The 20,604-nt window shown below is 35.0% G+C and overlaps 2 protein-coding genes across 3 annotated transcripts in view; both read left to right on the forward strand.

Moving 5' to 3' along the window:
• Window positions 1–17,935, forward strand: part of LOC142342887 (uncharacterized) — a 118,408-nt gene extending 100,473 nt beyond the window's left edge. The window contains exons 2-3 of one of the 2 annotated variants that reach the window (XM_075394533.1): window positions 10,457–10,661; window positions 17,501–17,935. In XM_075394533.1, the coding sequence (XP_075250648.1) occupies window positions 10,482–10,661; window positions 17,501–17,923 (603 nt within the window). In that variant the 5' untranslated portion in view covers window positions 10,457–10,481 and the 3' untranslated portion in view covers window positions 17,924–17,935. The remainder of the gene's footprint in view (window positions 1–10,456; window positions 10,662–17,500) is intronic. The other variant, XM_075394534.1, reaches the window with a different exon arrangement.
• On the forward strand, window positions 7,122–8,926 carry LOC142342886 (sorting and assembly machinery component 50 homolog B-like). The gene is made up of 2 exons (XM_075394532.1): window positions 7,122–7,441; window positions 7,744–8,926. The coding sequence occupies exons 1-2, from the start codon at window positions 7,122–7,124 to the stop codon at window positions 8,846–8,848; spliced, it is 1,425 nt and encodes a 474-aa protein (XP_075250647.1). The 3' UTR covers window positions 8,849–8,926.
• Window positions 17,936–20,604: the final 2,669 nt, after the last annotated feature.

A 20,604-nucleotide genomic window follows, 5' to 3' on the forward strand; every position in this document is an offset into this window, starting at 1 on the left:
TGTAGGTATAAATTTTTACAATGTTCTGATTTGTCGAACTTTATTATTCTTCTTGGAGGCTGCTTTTTATTCATAGTTACATTCGTTTTCATTGCAATAGATTTGTGATCCGATTTAATGGGCGATTCAAAAGTAAAAACATTGGAATAAGGCTGCTCATCATCTTTGACTACAAAGTCAATCAGATTTTTCCCCCTTGTAGATGTTTTGCTGACCACTGATAGACCATAGGGTACAAGATTTGTGTTCATTTTGTTTCTTTCGTTGGGTTGACGGTAGTTTATATTGAAATCGCCAAGTAATAAAAGTTTTTGCTTTTTTGTTATTCCATAATCTATTTGCAATGCTAATTCTTCGAGAAAGATGTTAGTTTTAGAGATTTTTCAGGATTATAAACATTCACAAGCAGCGATGGAAATTTTATCTAGGGTAGAGTGAGCTCAACCCAAACTTTTTCGAAGTCTTTGCTCATTTTTGGAAAATCATTACGGTTTTTTGGATTGAAAATTTTTGGGATTTGCAGCACTACGCCACCCCCTTTGACTTTTCAGATATTCGGTCACATCTGAAGCAAGAATAGTAATTGCTGTCTATGCACCATAGAATAATATCATCTTCATTAGTCAATCACGTTTCCGTAAAAGCAAATACAGTTTTGTTTGAGCATTCTTTTAACATCTTTTTCAGTTCTCTTTTATTGACTAAACTCCGGCAATTTAATTGAAAGAAGCATAATAGATCCTTAAGCTTTTTTTCGGAGAGGAAATTTTTATAGGTTAGCGGTGACCCAGGATTACGTTCAACATCACCACAATTTAACAGTTAAATCAATAATCCAAATAGAACATAACTACTTAAAAATTTCTTGAACATAATCAAAGCGCTACGTCGTAGAGCAAGGCATTTGATATTTAATGAATAGAAAAATTTTTTACGATTCAGATATGCCCATAGTGGTCGCCCCACTGCTGTCAGAGACGCGGGACGAAGAAAGGCCTCAAACAGCAGCAAGGAAACCGGAATGAACAAATATTGTTTATTTTTGATCATAAGGAGGGTTTCACGTTTTCTACTCATTTCCGACCTCAACATAGCTCACGTTAGTAAGGTGAATATCTATAGAAAGCATTGTTGTTGTATGGAAATGCATATGAGGTGTTAGAGTACTGTCTGTTTACAAGAGGGTTTCTCAACGACATTTTTTCATAGCTTGAAGTGTTAGAGATGAATGTGTTTGTCGTATTGGCATAAGTAGGATGTGTTTCTCGGGTTTTCGAGATTAGACCATCGGAATTCGCATTAGACCATCGGAATTCGCATTAGATGGTTTTTTAGAAAAGGAATCCCAATTCGATAATTTAGGTGAACATTGTCGTGATAGTTTATTGTTCTCGTAGTCAGTTAATTCAATTTCACGACCAATGTTATCTGTTTTTGCCCCGTTCTTTTTAATCAATTTGTTGAAATCCAAAATATTGATATCGGGATCATTTTTTTAGTAAGTTTTGATTAAGTCATTGAACTCATCATATATCCTATTTGCGTCGGGATTACTGTCATCAGGTAAAATTTGTCTGGATTGAATTTATCCCGACATAATTTGACCAGCTGTTTGTATTGTTCAAATACATCTTTGGGTTTGCGTTCGAATTTGAAAAAGCTGTTTGTACCATCTTGCAATATTACTGTTTTCATTTTTGTCTCTGGGTATTTTTTTCAGTAATTCCAATTTTTCTATTGTCGTCGAGCCCCTGTATGCATGAACTGTTATATCGGTTGGAATAGTTTTGTTTGTTTCTAATTTTGCGATAATGCTACTCCCCAAACTAATATTTTTTGCCTCCGGGGGGGGGGGAGGTTTCTATTATTGGGAACGTTCTAACCATTTGTTCCTCTTTTGATACTTGCGTGGTGCTACTAGAGCTTGCTGAAGGAATGTTATCTTCTATAAACTTTTCTTTCTGTTCCAATTTTTCATTGACTTTTTCATAATATAAATCGTAATATTATACTTGTATAAATCATACTTTTGCTCTCGATTGAGCTTCATGAAGGGTTCTTGAGGAAGTTTCGTTTTTGATTGGATTTAAATTTGATTATGGATAGAACAAACGAATGGTAGAATTTGAGAATAAATCAGAAAGAATAAATCAATTTGAGAATAAATCAAAGAGAAGCTATGTTTAAGTCAGAGTATGAATGCAGAAAAACAATGGAAATAGAAGTTCATTTTAGATGTGTAGAGATCAACTGTTCATTAGAAAAGCGCAACTGTCTGTGCGCTTAAAGCGCAACTTTAAGCTGGGAATACAATTGCAGGATGCATCATCATCCTTTTGCCTACCCATTTGCTATCTACTGTGTTCGATAAAGAGACTGATTCGCATCTGGTGCCTCATAATTTAACAACCAGATTATTTTTTTGACCTATGAGATTAACTGCATCACAGATGATAAAGCAACGTGTGCTGAATAATTGTCTAGTTGTTCCGAGCCCCTAGTAGTGGCGTGAGGGGAAACATATGCTCAATTGCGTTTTTTACTGGGTCAATTTTGTCATCTTATGTCTTTCTGCGCCAAAACATTTGGCGCAGAAAGACATAAGGGGTATCTTTAAGAAGATCGTCAATCTTATATTATTGTATAAGATGATATTTCAATTTTTTTCAAGGAGATATCGGACTTGAGTTTTATGAACATTTCACTAATTTTGTTCACTTTTTGTGTAATTTTTATGTATTTATTTTTGCCTCTTTTTAGTTCTGTTGTTGTTGTAGCTCTTCGTCAGTCCTTGATGGCTTTTTGAGTTTCTCTCTTCTTTAAAACTTTACGGACGGAGGGATGTTTTGTTGCTTCTTTCTTCCTTGGTTACTCGTTTACGAACGGTCAATGTCCCACACAGCCATCTTCGCAGATAAACCCCTAATGTTCCCACTTTCTGCTGTTGTTTCTGCTGCTGTATTTTGGTTGATGACCTCTCAACAGATGTTTCAAATGGCGTGGTGTGTGCTATCTTCAGTTGCCAGGTTCAGGAATTCTGCTACTTTCTTCGGGTTTTTCAAGAGGTCTTCAATAGTTAACTCGGTCGGATTGCTGCTACATTCAAACAAGTGGTGCCCTGTGCTCTTCAACTTTACGATCTGGACCGTTGCTAGAAACATTTTCTTCGATCCGTGCCATGTAACTATTGAGTGAAGGACCTTCTTTTAGAGCCAGATTCATCCACTTTGATACGATTTTTCGATGTTTTTTGGCGTTGATAATTTTCGAAAAGCTTTTGACTACTCTATTTCAACAAACGCTCAGTTAATGTTGATTGTTAATGTCGAAGCATTCTGATGGAGTACGTTACATTGAGTTGATCGTCCTGAAGTTTAAAGTATATACCTTTTACTTCTCAATTGCTCTCGAAGTTTGAAGCAATTGTTGTAAACGTGTGTTCGTTTATGCAAAATTTGCTCTGGGCCGTTTTCTTCTAGAACAGTCTTTCGATTTCTATTCTTAGTGACTTTTTCACGCTTGACGTATTGATTGTTTTGATTGATTTAAATTGAGCGGTGTCAGAATTAAGTCTGTTGCTAAAATAAAACAAATTGTGAGCGAATGCTATAAATAGCACCGTTTAGTTTATTGTCCCCGTTTAGAAAATGTCTCCGACTCCTGACCGATCGATCGTGGGTTCGACCCCCCCCCCCCCATCAGATTTTGTTCACCGTAAAAGTTTATTGTCTATGCTACATTCTAAGTTGTTTGCCTCGGCAGTCGTTCGAGAACAATTCGTCCAACGTTGTTCTGTGTTTATGTTTAAGAATTTATTTTTCTAGAGAGTTTTTTGTGTAAAATTGTGTTTCATTGGTCACTTCAAAAATCCAAGAGTTAGAAAACGAAAAAAAAAACGTTTCAGTTCTGGGAGTTATTATGTTCCTATTTTTGTAAAAATGACCTCACGTAAATTTACGGTGCTCTGCATGCCGATTGAAGTGGCTGTCCTTTGTAATGTTCTTTCTGTGAATGTTTAGAGAATAATTGGGGATCTTGAGACTGATGAGACCAATTTGATGGAATTCTTCGCTTTTTTGCTCTTGCTCGCTAAGTCCATGTTTTTTCCTAGACTGGTATCTTCTAGTTAGACCACATTTAGCAGCTGTTTTTTTTTCAAATTGTTTTCGTTCAATTGGCTGTGGTTGTTTTATAAAAATTTGCGTTGTGTTTTATCACACGAAGTGATGTGCTAACTATCTCTATCCATTGAAATAAGCATCATGAGGGAATCATTGAAAGATTTCTGCGTTTTAACTTAATAAATTTTTGGCATCTTTGACGCCGAATTAGAGTTTTAATCTACTGCATTTCCGAGCTCCACGTAATAAATCTTGACGTTTAGTTTTTTTTTCAAAGTAGTTGAATTAGGTATTGTTCCCCAGAAATTTGGGATATGTACACCCTCTATTTTCTATAACTTTGCCATGTTTGAAATTTTTTGAAATGCTTGATAATTTTTTTGAGAAAATCAGGTGCTTCCGTGTAGCGATAAAGTTTGTCCTTAGTTTTCAAGAGTTTCAAAAACTGAAATTTTTATTTGTATCGTTAGGTATCGTTCCCAGAAGTTTCCGATATGTACACCTTTCTATTTTCTATAACTTTGCCGTGTTTGAAATTTTTTGAAATGCTTGATAATTTTTTTGAGAAAATCAGGTGCTTCTGTGTAGCGATAAAGTTTGTCCTTAGTTTTCATGAGTTTCAGAAATTGAAATTTTTATTCGAATAAAAGGTTTTTAAGAGGTTTTACTCTTTTTCTGCTTTTTATTTTTTTTGCTACTTCGTTGTTTTTTTTCCTAATTTGATAAGCATTGCGAAGCATTCGATTATTCAGTTCTTGACTGTGTTTTTCTCCTAGATTTCTCACTTTTAGAAATTTTTACTCTCTCTAGTTGGCAAAAGTTTGAGCAACGATTGGAAATGAGAGAGATGGGAATTTATGTGCGTTTGCTCATTACCTAGCTTCTTGTTTCGGATTATTTGAAGGTATTGCATACAAAACCCAGTTTCCTGAGTGCTTCTTTTCAAATTTGTTTCAACTGAGCTGAACTTAGATTGTTTTTCCCAATATTATTTGAAGCACTTCATCAATTAAAAAGAAAGAAATGTTAACATTTTTTATGAGAATTTCTCTTGTCATTTACAAGTTCTTTTTGCATTTAAAAATCTTAATATTTGCATATCATTATAGTTAAAAAGAATTTGCACTCAACAATTGCATTGTTTGTTGAAAACTTACACCAATATTTAAAACTGTTGTATCTCTGCAATTTTACTGGCCCGAACCTGATTCCAATTTAGCAACTCTCTTACTCCTGATGTACAAGAAAACTTTAGGAAGCAATTTTTCTAGAGAACGAGGAAAAGAGAGAACGAAATTCACGTATATCAGATACCTTTTTGCTGAATTTTTTGGCTTCTTTGAACAAACTGTTTTGCTAGATAGGGGCTCTGTTTTGTGGATTAGATGATTCAACAGTAGAAGTATTTGCCTTTTTAGTTTCCATCGAAGAGAAACATCTGATAACATTTGAAAATCAATATTTTTTTTTAATTTCTGGGGACACTTACGCTAAATCTAAAGCGTGTAGTTCATTTCAGAGTTCTTTGAAATGAAAACACAGTTGGCCAAGTACTGGATAATTAAGATCAAAAACAAGCATCTAGAATTTTTTTCAAAAAAGAAAAGATTTTATATTATTCCTGCCAATTATTTTGATTTTTCATTTGACCTTCTAATTTTAGTTCTCATCTGGCTTACGGATGGCTATTTTTCGAAATAACTGAAAATTTGAAGCAGTCGCAATATAATTTTTCTCTTTAAGAAAAAATCAGGAATTTTTTTCAAACATTAGAGAATCGCAACGTTGTTGTAAGTATCTGAGCAAATGCGCGCTATATCTGGTAACCCTGTGTCCTATTTGAAAGGTTTTATTTTGTCATTAAAACATATGAATTGGTTCTATAAGGGTCAGTCAAAAATAGAACAAGAAATATATAACCATTTGAGAGAACAAAATATATATTTGTGTGCGATTTTAATATCTTATTGACTTGAATTCACTTCGATCTTTGCGCTGTCGATCTGGTCTCATAATGATTAGCATTCCGTTTGCTCTCATATCCGATTTAATAGAAATTTTGTAGTAGTCTTTCAATGTTATCAATTCAAATAACAAAACACAATTTTTTAGTGCGGTAGATTCTTTATTACCGCTACATTTCCAAAACAATTTCCATGTATTTAAGGGTTTATATTGACTGTTTGTTGGGTTGATAACCTTTGGGAACTCTGTGACAACATCAAAAAATAATTTGAACAAAAACGAAGAGCAAGTTACGTTTGTCAACACTGCTCCGTTCTTTTCAGCTGTTAATTTTTTTAACTTAAATATTTTTTCTCCAATTGATCTAAAGTTGATTGAAACATTAAATCTTTATTTATAAAATCTTCTTTTTTGAACCATCCAGCGTGATTTATTTGATAAAAACGTCACTTTTTCATTTGCAAAAAATATAAGTTTCGTAATTTTTCTTCGTTTTGTAACGTAAGTATTAAAAAAGAGAAATCTTTGCTCGCTTTGCTTTAAGTGTTACAAAATTCAAAGTTGAGAATATAGGACATTCTTATCTTGCCAAAAGAATAAAACTTAACATAGTGATGGACTATAATTTTTGCTCTCATTTTCGTTCATTTTATTCGTTAACTAAAAAGTTTCAACTGGTGTTTTTTTTTAATAAAAAATGAAGTTTCTGTCAAAATCTGCTTTATGTTATAGATTAATTGATAACGCAATATGTTTATCTTATGGTGAAGTTATATCAACATAAGGGATGCGAATTGCGATAGTCAAAAGAGCTTTTCTTCTGACAACAAGAAGCTTGTGGCAAACTTAAGACATCTCGCGAGCCGTCTTGTTTCTATCAGGAAAACAGCGTTGTCGCATTAGTTTTCCTCATATCTTTGGAACCGTTTTAAAAATTGGTTCACTGAAATGACAGCACCGCATTTTATTACCCATTTCACAATAACACTGACACGATAGAGCCAATTAAAATAATACTTGGTATATTTCAGAGCCATGACTGTAGATTGTGGCTGCACAAATGAAGATGACCTAGTTAAGCTCGTTAATGAATCAATTGATAGGATATCGAAAGCTCCGGAAGGTGACAATTTAGCCCAGACCCTCAGCTGTCAGAAAATCAGAGTAGCCAAAGTGCACCTAGATGGGTTGAACAAAACTAAGAAGACACACTTCAATGACAGGTCTATATTCGATGGGATTTTGAAGGCTGACAGCGTTCAGAGTTTGGCAGAGGAGAGTTTGACTTTGAGAGAGAAATTGAAGAGTATAGGAGTGTTCAAAGATGTAGCGCTTACTGTGGACGCCAGCAGTGTGTGAGTTTAAACACCAGTTTAATTCCTAAAATTTGACATAATTTTGAAATCTGAAATTTCAGCTCCATGGATTCGAAGCAGTTAGATATTTGTATTCGAGAATATTTAGTTTCTGGTATGATTAAAATATAAATTGTATTGGGTTTGACGTGTTCAGGTGCGTGTGTCGATCGAATGCAACATTACTTGTAAATTAATGAAGATTCAGATTTGAAATTGAGCTACCAATGTATAGAATTTTGCTGTGTAAATCATTTAACGTGCGTTTCTGGAATTAATCATTCATAGTTCTTTTTCTTCAGACAACCGCTGCTCCCAGAAGTGAAATGCGTGGATCTAGTACTGGATTGCAAAGAGACTAGGATGTTGAAAGCCAGCGTGAACGTTATGGCTGGATCTAATGAATTTTCAGGCCAGACTGTTTTGAAGCTTGCCAACGTTTTCGGGCGGGGTGAAGGCCTTTCTTTTGGGCACTCTAGAAGCACAGCTAATATCGGTTGTTATTCGTTTGATATCACCAAACTTCTGAGCCACGATTTTAACACAGCTTTCAAATGGTCATTTTTGAAGTCACACGAGCCTAGCTACATAAGTAATTACGATTTGAAGAATTGCGGATTTTTAGCCGAAGTATCACGACCCCATAATAAGTGGCGCTCTACTTTACGATATGGTGGAATTTGGAGGAACTTTTACTGCCCGTCGTGGGAAACCCCGTTTGACATTAGATTAAATTCTGGGCATTCACTAATATCTTCACTGCTGTATACGTTAGCGTACAACTCGCGCCAGGGAGCAGCCGGAACGTCCATATCTCCTGGAATGAGTCTTGAAAACAAAATTGAACTAGCTGGAATGGTCCTAGGAGGCGAACACAATTTCATGAAAGTAGAGACCAAATTCAAAAAGATCGCCAGCTTAACTAGTTGGGCTAGGTTGTCTTTATCACTGAATGCTGGGCACTTAGTATCCCTAGATGCAACCGACCCTCCTTCTATAGTCGACAGGTTTTTCCTGGGTGGACCAGGAAGTGTGAGAGGGTTTATGATGGGAGGTTTAGGACCCCATCGTAACAATTGTGCTTTTGGCGGTGCTTCTTATTGGTCATCTGGCATATCACTTTTCACACGATTGCCTTTCAGACCCGCAAAAGGAAGTTTTGGAGACCAGTTTTGGCTGCACGCATTTGTCAACGCAGGCAATTTATTTGAGAAATTAGATGTGACGGAACCGGATTTTGTACAGAAGTTATGTGGTAACATGAGGTATACCGTGGGTGCTGGAATCCATTGGAGATTCATGAACTTTGCAAGTATTGAACTGAACTATTGCATTCCAAAGTCAGTACAGCCGGGTGACCGAGCTAACCCAGGTGTGCAATTGGGTGTTTCTTTAGATGTGCTTTAACCGAAAACTGACGAGTTAACAATCACAGTGATTATGCTTGAATGAATTAAATTGTAAAAATTGAAATTTCTATGACTACATTTTGCAATTGACCAATAAAGCCCCCCCCATTAGGTGACACATTTTTCAAGCTCTAATGTTTCAGTAATAATTCTGCAAGATAAACCGAAGTAACTATTCAGTAACCATTCTTACGGGGCGGCAATTTAGTAGAGTCATAGCGCTACGAGCTCACAAAGATTACGGGAAGTTTTCAAGATTTATAATAGGGTTTTTCATCCCAGGTTCTTTTTTCCTTTCAGGTAGTATTTGTTGATGGATGTTCACCGAATTGTCGTCTTTCGTATGCTCACTCACAATAATGTCACACTTACTGCTATACGTGGCAGCAAAACATCCAAAATTATTAATAGAGCCAAAGAGATTAAAAGTCCAGATCACCTTGGTCAAAAGCTACGATTCCCAACTTTTTATGGAAGCGGTGATCCGAAACTAACAGACATGAAGAAGATACGAAAAATACGCAGTCCAAGTTTGGAGCCCAAAAGAGTGCGAAATTACAAACTGTATAATGAACTAATTGAGCATATTGAGAGCTCAAATTCTTTCCCTACGTCACAATTTTTGTCACACAGATACAACGGTTGGGTCGAAACTCTCGACGATATGAAAAATTTTGATGGTTTGTGTGAACAATCTCTATCAAACGAACAAGTAATTGAACATGTAGTTGATGAGGCTAAGACTCCACAACGACTGTTTGCCGTTATTTCCTTTGGTGGTCCTGATAACCAATTTAAAGTTACAACTGAAGATATTTTTGTACATCAAGGACAATGTGAGGCTAAATGCGGAGATAGAGTCAAAATTGAGAAAATTCTTCTAGCAGGAGGCAAAAACTTCACACTTGTTGGAATGCCTCTGCTTAAACGCGGATTGGTCAATGTTGAGGCGACCTTGATTGAAAAGACATTTTCGCACATGGAATTTTGGCAGGAGTTTTGGAGAGATCCCAAGTATGTTACACCATACACAGGAAGAGTCAGGCACCCTTATCATGTGTTCAGAATTAATTCTATATCAGTTAATCATGAACTAATTTAATTTTCCATTCCCTATTCATTTTTTGAGTAAACTGCTCGAGTGAAAACTTCGAGTAGTAAAGTTGCTTTCGTTTTTCTCGGTATTCTGATTAGAAGCAATTATTTTAAAAGAAGAGGAATTGGGTCTTTCCCATTATAGCCCCCCATTATGGTATAATTACCATGGTTGGGGGGGGGGGGCTATAGGTTATCTGACCACTAAGCTGGGGGGCTATAATGGGAAAGACCCGAAGAATTTATCCCCCCCCCCTCTTTATTCAGACCATATTTCTCATAAAATTATATGACAACCAGCTGCCAAATTTATAACTAAAGCGAAAGTAGGAACATTGTTATAAAATCGGATTGAGAATTCGTTAGATGGTGTGACCGTATTATATGAGTCATTGTTAAGGCAAATTTTTTTGGTTCGCTTAATTCTCATTCAATAATTTGAACTTGAGATGCCAATATTATGCTATTGTGACTTCATATGTATAAGGATCAGAATAAGACAAGGTTTTCCAGATAAAGTGATCTAAAACCACCACATGTCTACGCCCAATAAAGGGCAATCATCTGCACCAGTAACCGATAAAGAAGCAACTCCGATTGATGGACCAGATCCGGAGAAATTTGGACCCGTGAGTCGTTTCTTTATCAACTACGTCCGACCAGACAGGGATCTCCAGATCGGAACTGCTAAACCGGAGAAAGACAACCTCAGGCAAGTAAGTAATTTTCGAAAATTAAAATTCTTTGTAAAACAGCTATATATGTCTTCTCCTGTTGGATTAAGTCAAGCTTCTGATTATCTTTTTGGGATCTCTTTGTAGGCTCATTCAATTATTTTACAAACGTAAGCGAAATATAGCCTTTTGTCCATTTCGGAGATAGACTGTGGATTTTTTTTTCAAATCTGGATAAAGCTAAATTCTTGTGTTCCTCGTTTTTTACGACTCGAAGACGAGTATTGAATTTTTAAATTGCCGTGTGAACTAATTTTCTCTTAGCGAGAGAAGTTTTTTGATCATGCGCTGCATTGAGCGAATGACTTTTCGATTTAGTTTTTATTTGGTTTTTTGTGGAAATTAAATTTTATTTGATGCTGTCTATTTTTTTAGTTAATTTTTCGTTTTTTTTTTCTTTGATTTCATTTTTGGATATTTAAGCGGATATATTTTCAGAAAACAGAACATATGGTTTTTAATAGCCGCCCTCATCTTCTCAGCCGGCTATTATAGCGCTCCTATTTTTTTTTACTTCGTCGAACTTTTTTTCGCTTTACCCATTTTGCCGCTTTTTCGACATTTTGCGTGAAATCTTTTTGACTTCTCTAGGCTAGTTTCACTCTTCTGTCATTCTGCTCAAAGTCTTTTTAAACAGCAGCTGCTCAGCAAAGCAATTCAAAATGAAGAGAGTAAGTATAGAAAATATCAAAGTCAGAAATAGAAACGAGATAAACCCATAAAGCCCATTTTTAGATGCCCGGTACTTGAACTTTGTTCTCATAAGTTTTAGTTACTATCTATAATGCTTATTGGTATTGATACCAGACCCTGTAGCCTCTCACTGAGAGACAGGAGTATGTTCAATTACGAAATGACATCAAAATAAATCGCACTTAAAAATGCTTTTTATACAAAAATCAATTTTTGTTGATATTCTTTTCTTTCAATCCCAATAGAGTTATGGGAATCAACGGCGGCTATTTGCCGGCAATTTGCCGGGTTTTTTAAATTTTTTATCTGTACAGGACAATGACTATGTAGTTTTCTTAAGCATCAAATCCTAACTGATGCATTGTATTTGTTTCTCTACTTCATTTTTTGTTCAATTTGGTTTTACTTTCAAAAATCAAGAAGTCGTTTTGTTGTTTTTACAATGTGTCCAAATTTTCCACAATCTAGCATGTATATTTCCAGCATTCTGCTATGACCAGTTTTATTCGCTCTGTTTTTTTTCAGCTGTTAAGAAAATGTTAATTATTCTAGCCTGTTTCAAAGCTGTTTTTCGTGTGGCGATTTATATCATTTAGTATAATGCAGCACTAAGAGTTTGCCGCAATTAACTTTTGATTGATTATTACTTTCTGTGAATATTTCTGAGGCCTCAGTTTTGCTCTATTAAACGATTAATTTTATGTTTGCAATGATTTGAATTCATTTTGTCAATGATATCTTTAACAACCGAGTTTTTTGTCTTAGTAGCTGTGCTTTTAAAATGAAAAACATCGTGTTTTCCTGAGTCTTGAATTTCAGTATTCTTAGGAACTCAGTTTATTTTCTAAGAGTATTATCTGCCTGATGCTTTGAAAATGTGTCTTTTTGGTGGCATAATTGACTGGAGTTCTAAATTTTCCTATTTGTAGTATGAGTTATCTCATGACAATTTTTAGCCCTGTCGGATTTTCTTACCTATCAGTGTTTGAACATCCTACGGATTTTGGCCATTTTTCAACTACCAAATGTTTTTAATATGAAATTTTGCGGCATCAACAACTCATTGAGTTGTCGTCAAATTTTAGTCAGTTCTAGTTAAAGTTGTCTTTTTTTTAAAAAAATATGCGGCGTTTTTGTATGTTTATTGAATGATTTCTTTTTTATTTTACTTGTTCCAATGATTTAGATGCTCAAATTGTTCTAGTTATGACAGCTGTGCTATTTCTACCAAATTTTTAAATAAGATCTGTTGAGGTAAAGAGTTATTGCATTCAGTCAAAAGGTAATGGTTTTGGCAGAAAGTGCGGTTTTTTGTGAATGTTTGACGCTTCGAGTTGCTTTCGATTATATTTCCGGCTATATTTTTTTCGTCATCTGACGCTCTTTTTTGGTGCTGCATTTGTTCAGTCATCAAAGCTGCAAAAGTGATCTTTTCTGAATGACTTTTTGCGATCACTAGCGTCATTTGCAAGCGCGACGTCATTTTTCACGCTCTCTCTGTTAAGTGTTTAGGTCTTTTACGTGATAAGATTTTGATACCTTTGAGACCCATTTACCCTTTGAGACGTAACTTACCTCACCCAATAAAATTGACTATTGCACTTTTAATTAAGTTTAATTTAAATTGATTTAAGGTCAAAGGAACTCATGTGCAATAAAGCTCGCTAATGGAAAAGGATTCTGCGAAGCAAATTAACAAGACTTATTAGTGAATAATTTCTTCAACTTATAACTATCTGCAGTCTATTTTGCAGCTTTTCTGGCAATCTGCCGGGTGTTTTCTCATGTTTGGAGTATTAAAATTTTGATCATCTACCTTTTACTTCTAGAATAGCACTTAATTATCTTGCAGTTTTTCGCAGCTGTTTTCTGGCACCAATCAGTACCTTATATTTAAAGATACTTTAAATGTATTGCATTTTATGGGGCTGCTTTTGGCGTTCCAAATTTGAGAAAAACATAACTTCATTTGGGACTTTTTGTTTTTTAAGAAAGCTGTTGTATTAAAAAAGATGATGTGAACAATTGATACAAAGGTAGTGTCATTATGTCAGTGATTTATATTTTGGTTTTTTAAATAGCTGTGATAGCTGTTAGTGGAGCTATTGATGGCCTTCCTTTGGTGTTTCTTTGTTTTGTCGTAAAGATTTTGGTCACCGCCATTTTTATAGCTGCCCAGCTGTAAGGTGGGCGTAGCTATAATGCTGTGCTCTTGGTTTTTTGTTTTGTCTTCTGGCGCTTTTTTCATATTACATTTGATCTAGAACAGTCTTTCGCTTTCTTTTTTCTTTGACTTTTTCACGCTTGATTGCTCTCTTTTTGTGACCTTTATTTGCTCGCATTCAGTATTCGTATTCGTTTTCCTGTTTCTAAAACAAAATCAATGTTCGAATTAGAGTTCACAAGGGCCTGAAGGCCGAGTAGCTAATGATTCTGATACTTACTCCGTGGATCGGGGGTGTCAAAATGTTTTGCACCCAAAATGTTCTCAGTGATACACCCCCTTTATTTTTTTTTGTGGCCGCGATAACTTTTTCCTCTCAATTCTGTATTTTCCGGCACGATACGCAAGTATATTTTGCAGCTATTCGGGCGGTCTGCAGGCTGTGTTCTTGTTATAACTAGCTTCTGTTCATTCACTCATGCTTTTTCTTGAACTGCGTGTGTGCTTGACGTCTCATTTGACATTTATTTGAGCATTTTTGTTCAATGGCATGTATAGGATTTTTTTCACGTATAATTAACCTGACACTCAAAATTAACTGCTCTCTGAATTTGATTTTTGCTTACATTAATTGGAGGAGTGAGGTTAGTTTTTTAAAAATTGTTTTAGGTGTTGTTTTCATTGGTATTTTGAAGCCATTGGTCTGCAAAACTATCATCTATTTTATGGGAATCTGACACCTATCATCTCCAACCAACGGTCTCTCGTGCTGTTCCGACTCGACTTCTTGAGGAGGGACTGTATGCTAAACTGTTTTTTCAACTGTTGTTCGATTACTTGTAGCCGATCGATATGTTTGTCGCAGAAACAATTAAGTGGTATCGTTCGAAAGCCCACCGAGCGCAGAATATATTAATTGGAAGGTTTTTGATTTCAGCTTTTTGCGTGGAGTTATTATTGAGGTTTTTCTCGCTGTTCGCCAAATTCTTCTTTTTAGCAGTTCTGTTTTTGATTTTGAGTTTTTATGCTGGTTCATGTGTTTTTAATCGATGTTTCGGCATATGGAACAAATAGATTTTTTCTAGAAATTATTGAGAGTCAAACATCTATTAAAATTTTAACTTATTAATATCTGTATTATAATATCTATCTATCTTATAACTTATTAACTATATTAATATCTATTAAAATTTTTACTTTAAAAATGATCAATTGTCGGCTATTTTCATTATCGTCCGTGGATTTTTTGGCAAGCTCAGATACAATTATTTAAATGGTTCCGAGGGCATTTAAGCACATATGCAGCCTCAAAATTACATTTTTCATTTAAAGTAAAGATCTATCTAGGTTTGAACATTTTGGTTAATTTTGTTAGTTTTTGCTGAATTTCAGATTTTGTTGTCTTTGGCTTCTTCGTTTTCTGCGATATTTGATCCTCAAAAGCTACTACAAGTGATAGAAACTTTTGAGAAGTTATTTAGGAACATATTTGTCGAGATTTGTATTTTCAGCATTTCGCTTCGACACTTGTCATTTTATCGACTTTTTCCAGAGTTTTCCCTATCGTTTTTAGTGCTCACACTGGTGTTCAATGGTGCCCGTTTATGCTATTGGAATAGTGGTTTAATTATTGTTTGGCTTTTTGTGATAACACACATTATTTCTCATATAAACGAAAAAAGTAATTTCATGTTCTTCAGGAGATTTTAGTTCAGATGGTTTTTTGTTTTTAATTATTTGCTTTCTATAAAAATTGATGTTTTCACCAGATTTTATTCAAAATGATAACCAAGACTTTACTGTTATTGTGAGAAGCGTGATTTTCTTAAAACATTGGCGAACGGAACACTTGTTGAAGATTAATGAAAACTTGCTGTAGCAATGTTGAAGTTCGGATGAATTATGTATAGAAATATTAATGCGAAATACCGCGACAATCTTATTTAATCGTACTAATCGCGTGTGAACGCGTTAATATAATTTTTTATTAGCTTTTAAATGTTTAATTGCCGTCCGTGAACATACATTTTGCAGATTTCTTACAAAAAATTTTTCAATTATTGATGAACTTCTGTTTTGGCTTTTCCTCTGTGTTCGTGGGTTCGATGAGTTAAACCTTAGATCTGAAATATCAGTTTTTTTAGTAGTGTGTGCTGGTGGCTGCTAACGACTCGTGTGTTAAAAAAAATGAATACTATTTTTCTGTACGTTTTGTCATTTTAAACAAAAATTTAGCTTAGTCCTGTTTTCAGAGCATTAGCGATATTCTTTGACTTCTGAAGTGAATTTTCACGCTTTCGTTCTTCATTTTTGAGCGATCTCTATTGCTCTCACTCCGAATTAAAGCTTGTTAATATAAAGTTTTCTAAAGCATAGCAAAAGGAAGGTCAAAATAGTACAGTCGGCAGTGCACAAGTTTTTGAAGTTTTTCCACCCGCCTGTCATTCGAGAGCAATTCTTCCGACATCAGTCGGTTTATTTTCAATCAAATTTCAATAAAAAGTTAAAGGTCTGATTATGAAAGTTTTTCCCCGCTTCTATGAGTTCCCTCTTTTATATGTCATGTACTGTCGCATCTAATAATTTTCTGCTCAATGATTGGAGTCTTTGCATTAAATTAGAATGTGATCTCATGTCAGAGTTTTTAATTGCTCTCAGACAAAGATTTTGGCAATTATACTAGTCCTGTGGTCTTTTCTATAGGATTTTTCGTCTGGCGCATTTGACTTTTCGTTCTCAAGAACGGGATAAACAGGTAGCGCTGGGAATGCATTAAGTTCTAAGAGTCCTAAGCCTTACTATACTCTAAGACTGCGATTCAACGAAACTGTTTTGAGACAATTTCATGGTGTAAAGGGCGGTATTCACCCTCCTGTTTACCCCCCTCAGTCAACTCACCGCGCCATCAGCCCACCCCCCCCCCCCCCCCCCTCCAATTACCCCAATGCTCAACCCTCCCAATGTCCACCCTCCTCCGCCTGTCGATTTGAACTACCTCTAATCTAGCCTTCGCAACCCAACCCGACATCGCTTGACCCCCCCCCCCCATGCTTGCACCACCCACCCCCCATGCTTGCACTACCCTAAGCCCCAGCTGGCTACCACCGAAGCCAACCGCTCATTGGTCGTTTAAGAGCGATTCGCCTGACGTTAGTATTTTGTATGTTTTGTATTTTACAATGTGAAAAGGCTAAATTCTTTTGAATATCTTTGTTGAAATGGCTGGTGACCTTTCTAGTCACCATTCAAGTAGGCATTCGATTTCTAATTCAAAAGTCGCTAAAAGACTAATCTTTGGATTATCTAAAAAATGCTTTTTTTCGCTAAGCTCCGTTTAAATGCAGTGATCACTTTTTCAAAAATTTTTAATTCATAATTTTGGAGTTATTGGAAATTCTGGAGTTATATTTTGGAAGAGAATGAAAGAGAATTTTTGGAGTTTCAAGCCATGTCCATTTGCTTTTTTTCCACTAAGTTTCCTACCATAGATTCGAAATGTTTAAATGGGTTCGCTAGCAAACGCTTGGCAAAATAAATTGATTGTATGTAAAACTGAAAGTTATAGCAATCTCATTTTTGCATCTGGTTCTAAAAGTAGCTAGTGTATTGTTGAAATATATGTGAAGTGATGTCTATTGTGCTATTGTGAGTTTTTCTCTTCTTATTGATTTCAATGATTTCGTGATAAAGGGCACCTAAAATTTTTTTAAAAAATTTTGATGTCACTTTTCATAAAAACTTTTATCTTGGCTGACGCAGTTTAAAAAATCCTTTTTAATGGTTATCTCGAAATCCGATGCCATGCCGATACTTTACAGTAATACTTCCTGAACAGTGACCTCGAAAATCTTAATTCTTGAATTTTTTTAAGCTGTCCATAAGGCGTGTATGCACTTTTAGGTTTACATTTTGAATTGTGTGCAGATATGTGTGGAGTATTTAGATGAGTAATTGTTTTTTTTAGGTTGAGAAGGACTATTACGTGTTGACAAAAGCGAGACAAAGAGCCCACTACATCTGCGCACCCTCTATCATTGAATTTGACCAATGCGCTGAACGGGATGGTGCATGGAAAAATTGGATCACATGTCGTGGAGTCATGAAGGAAATGACCAAATGTTTAATGCTCAACGCAGCGGATGAACAAATAATCGAACAGTCTAAACAACAGTATTTGAAAGAAAGAAGCTTTTTCAGAGAAACTGGCAAATGCTTATCAGATGATCCAAAAACTGAAAGAAAGCTAAAATATTGGATCGATTTAGGCAAAAGAGATTATTTGGCTGCAAAGGAGAAATGCGAGAGAGACAATTTGAAGTTTGATTGGTTAAGAGATCATTGTAAATACACAAAAGGTTTTAGTATTCCAGAGTTAAAAAGTTCATAATTTTTAAAACAATATTTTTCGATGCCAAGTTACTCTGAGAACAAATATTGGTTATACTTACTGCCCCAATAATTCGATTGACGTCGGGCTTTAAGCAAGTGACGTAAACGACATGGGTAGTTTCATGGTGTCATGTCAGATCTACCTGTTGTATTGTTCTAAGATGGCTGTTTAAGAAATCAAAGCTTTCAGAAAGCTATTCAACTAAAAGTTACCCAAACTTTCTTTACTGATCTGTCGTGCCAGCTTGACTGCCAAATACCTACCCTTTTTTAAAATTGGAGGTTTCTGAATTATGAAATATGATCTAAAAATTGAATTGGAACGAAAGTTGAGTTTGATTGAAAATTCAGCTGTTTGATATTTTGAATGTGAATTCTTTTTAGCTTTTGTAGAATCTGACTGACAAGGCACCGAAAAAACAGGGAGGTTGTCTTCGATAAAAAATCTCTGAATTGTTCTAATCAAAAACAGAATCATTGTACTCTATTAAACACTGAAGTTGCAACTTAGAAAAATCACATTAATCTGTTCAAAAGAAGTAAGCTCGTGCAAGTCAGTGAGTAGCACAGAATGTTGGCTTTTGGCGCAACCACTAATGGTGACTACTGAATCAAACGTTGTTCATGGAAATTCCGTTGGATTGGAGGAGAGCAAAATGGTCAAGATAAATTTATTTTGCCTCATTTTTAGGAAAACGGTTTCTTTTGGCTTGTTTTTTAATGACCGCGAAGCGATAGCGGCGTTTATTGGAGACATCGTGGTTTTTTTTACAATCCAAAGCATTTGGATTCTATTGGTGTACTGTCTTTTTTAAAGATCTGTACGCGCTTTTTTTCGGCTTTTATAGAATTTTTGAGTTTGTGAGTTTTTGTTGTTAACATTATTATATGAAATCTTTGTCTCATTATTGACCGTTTTCATTGGTTTCATTAAAAAAGCTTTTGTTTTGGTTTAAATTCTTTTCAGTTCATAGCTGTTGCTTTCTTTGACTTATACGCTGCCCGTTTTCAAAAAGAACTATTAGTGAATTTTTGAGTTTTGCAAATATTTATTGAACTTATTGCTGTCTTATCACTTAATGGCATTACTAACAGGTTTCATCGGTTGATAATGAGAACCAAGGGAATTTTATTAGTGACTTGAGATCTTAGTGGTCGTTTTTTTTATTTTGACCACGTCTTTAAAAACATAGATCTGATTTTTTAGTCTTTCTTTTTTGTGGTTAAATTGCTTAATCTCAATGGTGTCAAACTAATTGTTCTAGTTGGACATCTAACAGGGTTTATTTTTTGTCAGATCAAAGCTAAATCAATTCTGTGGCTTGTCTTTCAAGACTTCTGATATGTTTTTTTAATTCGTTGTCCTCATCGATAATTCTTGCGACAATTGACTTTTTCAATTTCATTGTCTTCTACTGCTTTGCGGTTAAAATCCGTGTGCGAGACGTCATTTGTTCTGCTTTTAGGTCAATTGCGTGACTTACCTCACTCAAAAAATGAATTCTCAAATCACTTAATGAACTTTATTTTTTGTACTAGTTACTACTAACAGTTACTAGTTGAAGATTGTGTATTAGAGTATCAGTTCTTGAATATTAGAGTCCTGAGTTTTGATTTCAAATATTGTTTTGCAAAAGCTCTTAGAGCTTTTTTCTCTGTAGAGTGCATTTATCTCAAAAACGACAGTCCGAATCTAACCCAAAAATTCTAATGGTCTACAAAAGGACTGGTGGTCAATCTGTCTAATTGACGAATTGTTCTAATCAAAAACAGAAACATTGTACTCTGTTTTAAACACTGAAGTGTGAACTTAGAAAAATCACATCGATCTGTTCACAGGAAGGAATTTCGTGAAAATCAGGGAGTATCACAGAATGTTGACTTTTGACGCAACCGCTAATGGTGACTGCTGAATCAAGTATTTTTCATGAAAGTTCCATTAGATTGGAGAGCAAAATGGTCAAGATAAACAGGACAAGTTTTTGCCTCATTTTCAGGAAAACAGTTTCTTTTTGCTTGCTTTTTAATAGCCGAGAAACGATAAAGGCTATTATTGGTGATATCGTGGTTTTTTTTACAATCCAAAGGATTTCGATTGTATTTTTTGGCTTTTTCACGTAAGTGGAGCAAAAGTTAGAATATTTCAGTCGATCAAATCGTTTCTGTTCAAAGTTGATGCCTTCTATGACTTTGTTATCAATTGTTTTCAAATAATTTTATGGACTTTTTAAGTTTTGCGAGTTTTTGTTGTTAACATTATTATCTTAAATCTTTGTCTCATTATTGACCTTTTCATTGGTTTCTAAAAAGCTTTTCCTTTTGTTTAAAAGCTCTTCAGTTCATAGCTATTGCTTTCTTTGACTTATATGCCGCCTGTTTTTATAAAACTTAGTGATTTCTTGAGTTTTGCAAGTATTAATTGAACTTATTGCTCTCTTATTACCTAACCTAATTGTTGACAGGTTTCATCGGTTGATAGTGAGAAACAAGGGAATTTAATTAGTGGCATGAGATCTTAGAAGTCGTTTTTTGATTTTGTGCATGTCTTTAAAAACTCGATCTGAGTTTGTAGTCTTTAATCTCAATGATGTCAAACTAAATGTTCTAATTGGACATCTAAGTTGGCTTACTTTTTTGTCTGGTCGAAGCTAAATGAATTCGTTGAATTGTAATTCAGGA

The sequence above is a fragment of the Convolutriloba macropyga genome, chromosome 7 (genome assembly GCF_964194025.1).
Source record: "Convolutriloba macropyga chromosome 7, txConMacr16.3, whole genome shotgun sequence".
Taxonomy (NCBI): domain Eukaryota; kingdom Metazoa; phylum Xenacoelomorpha; order Acoela; family Convolutidae; genus Convolutriloba; species Convolutriloba macropyga.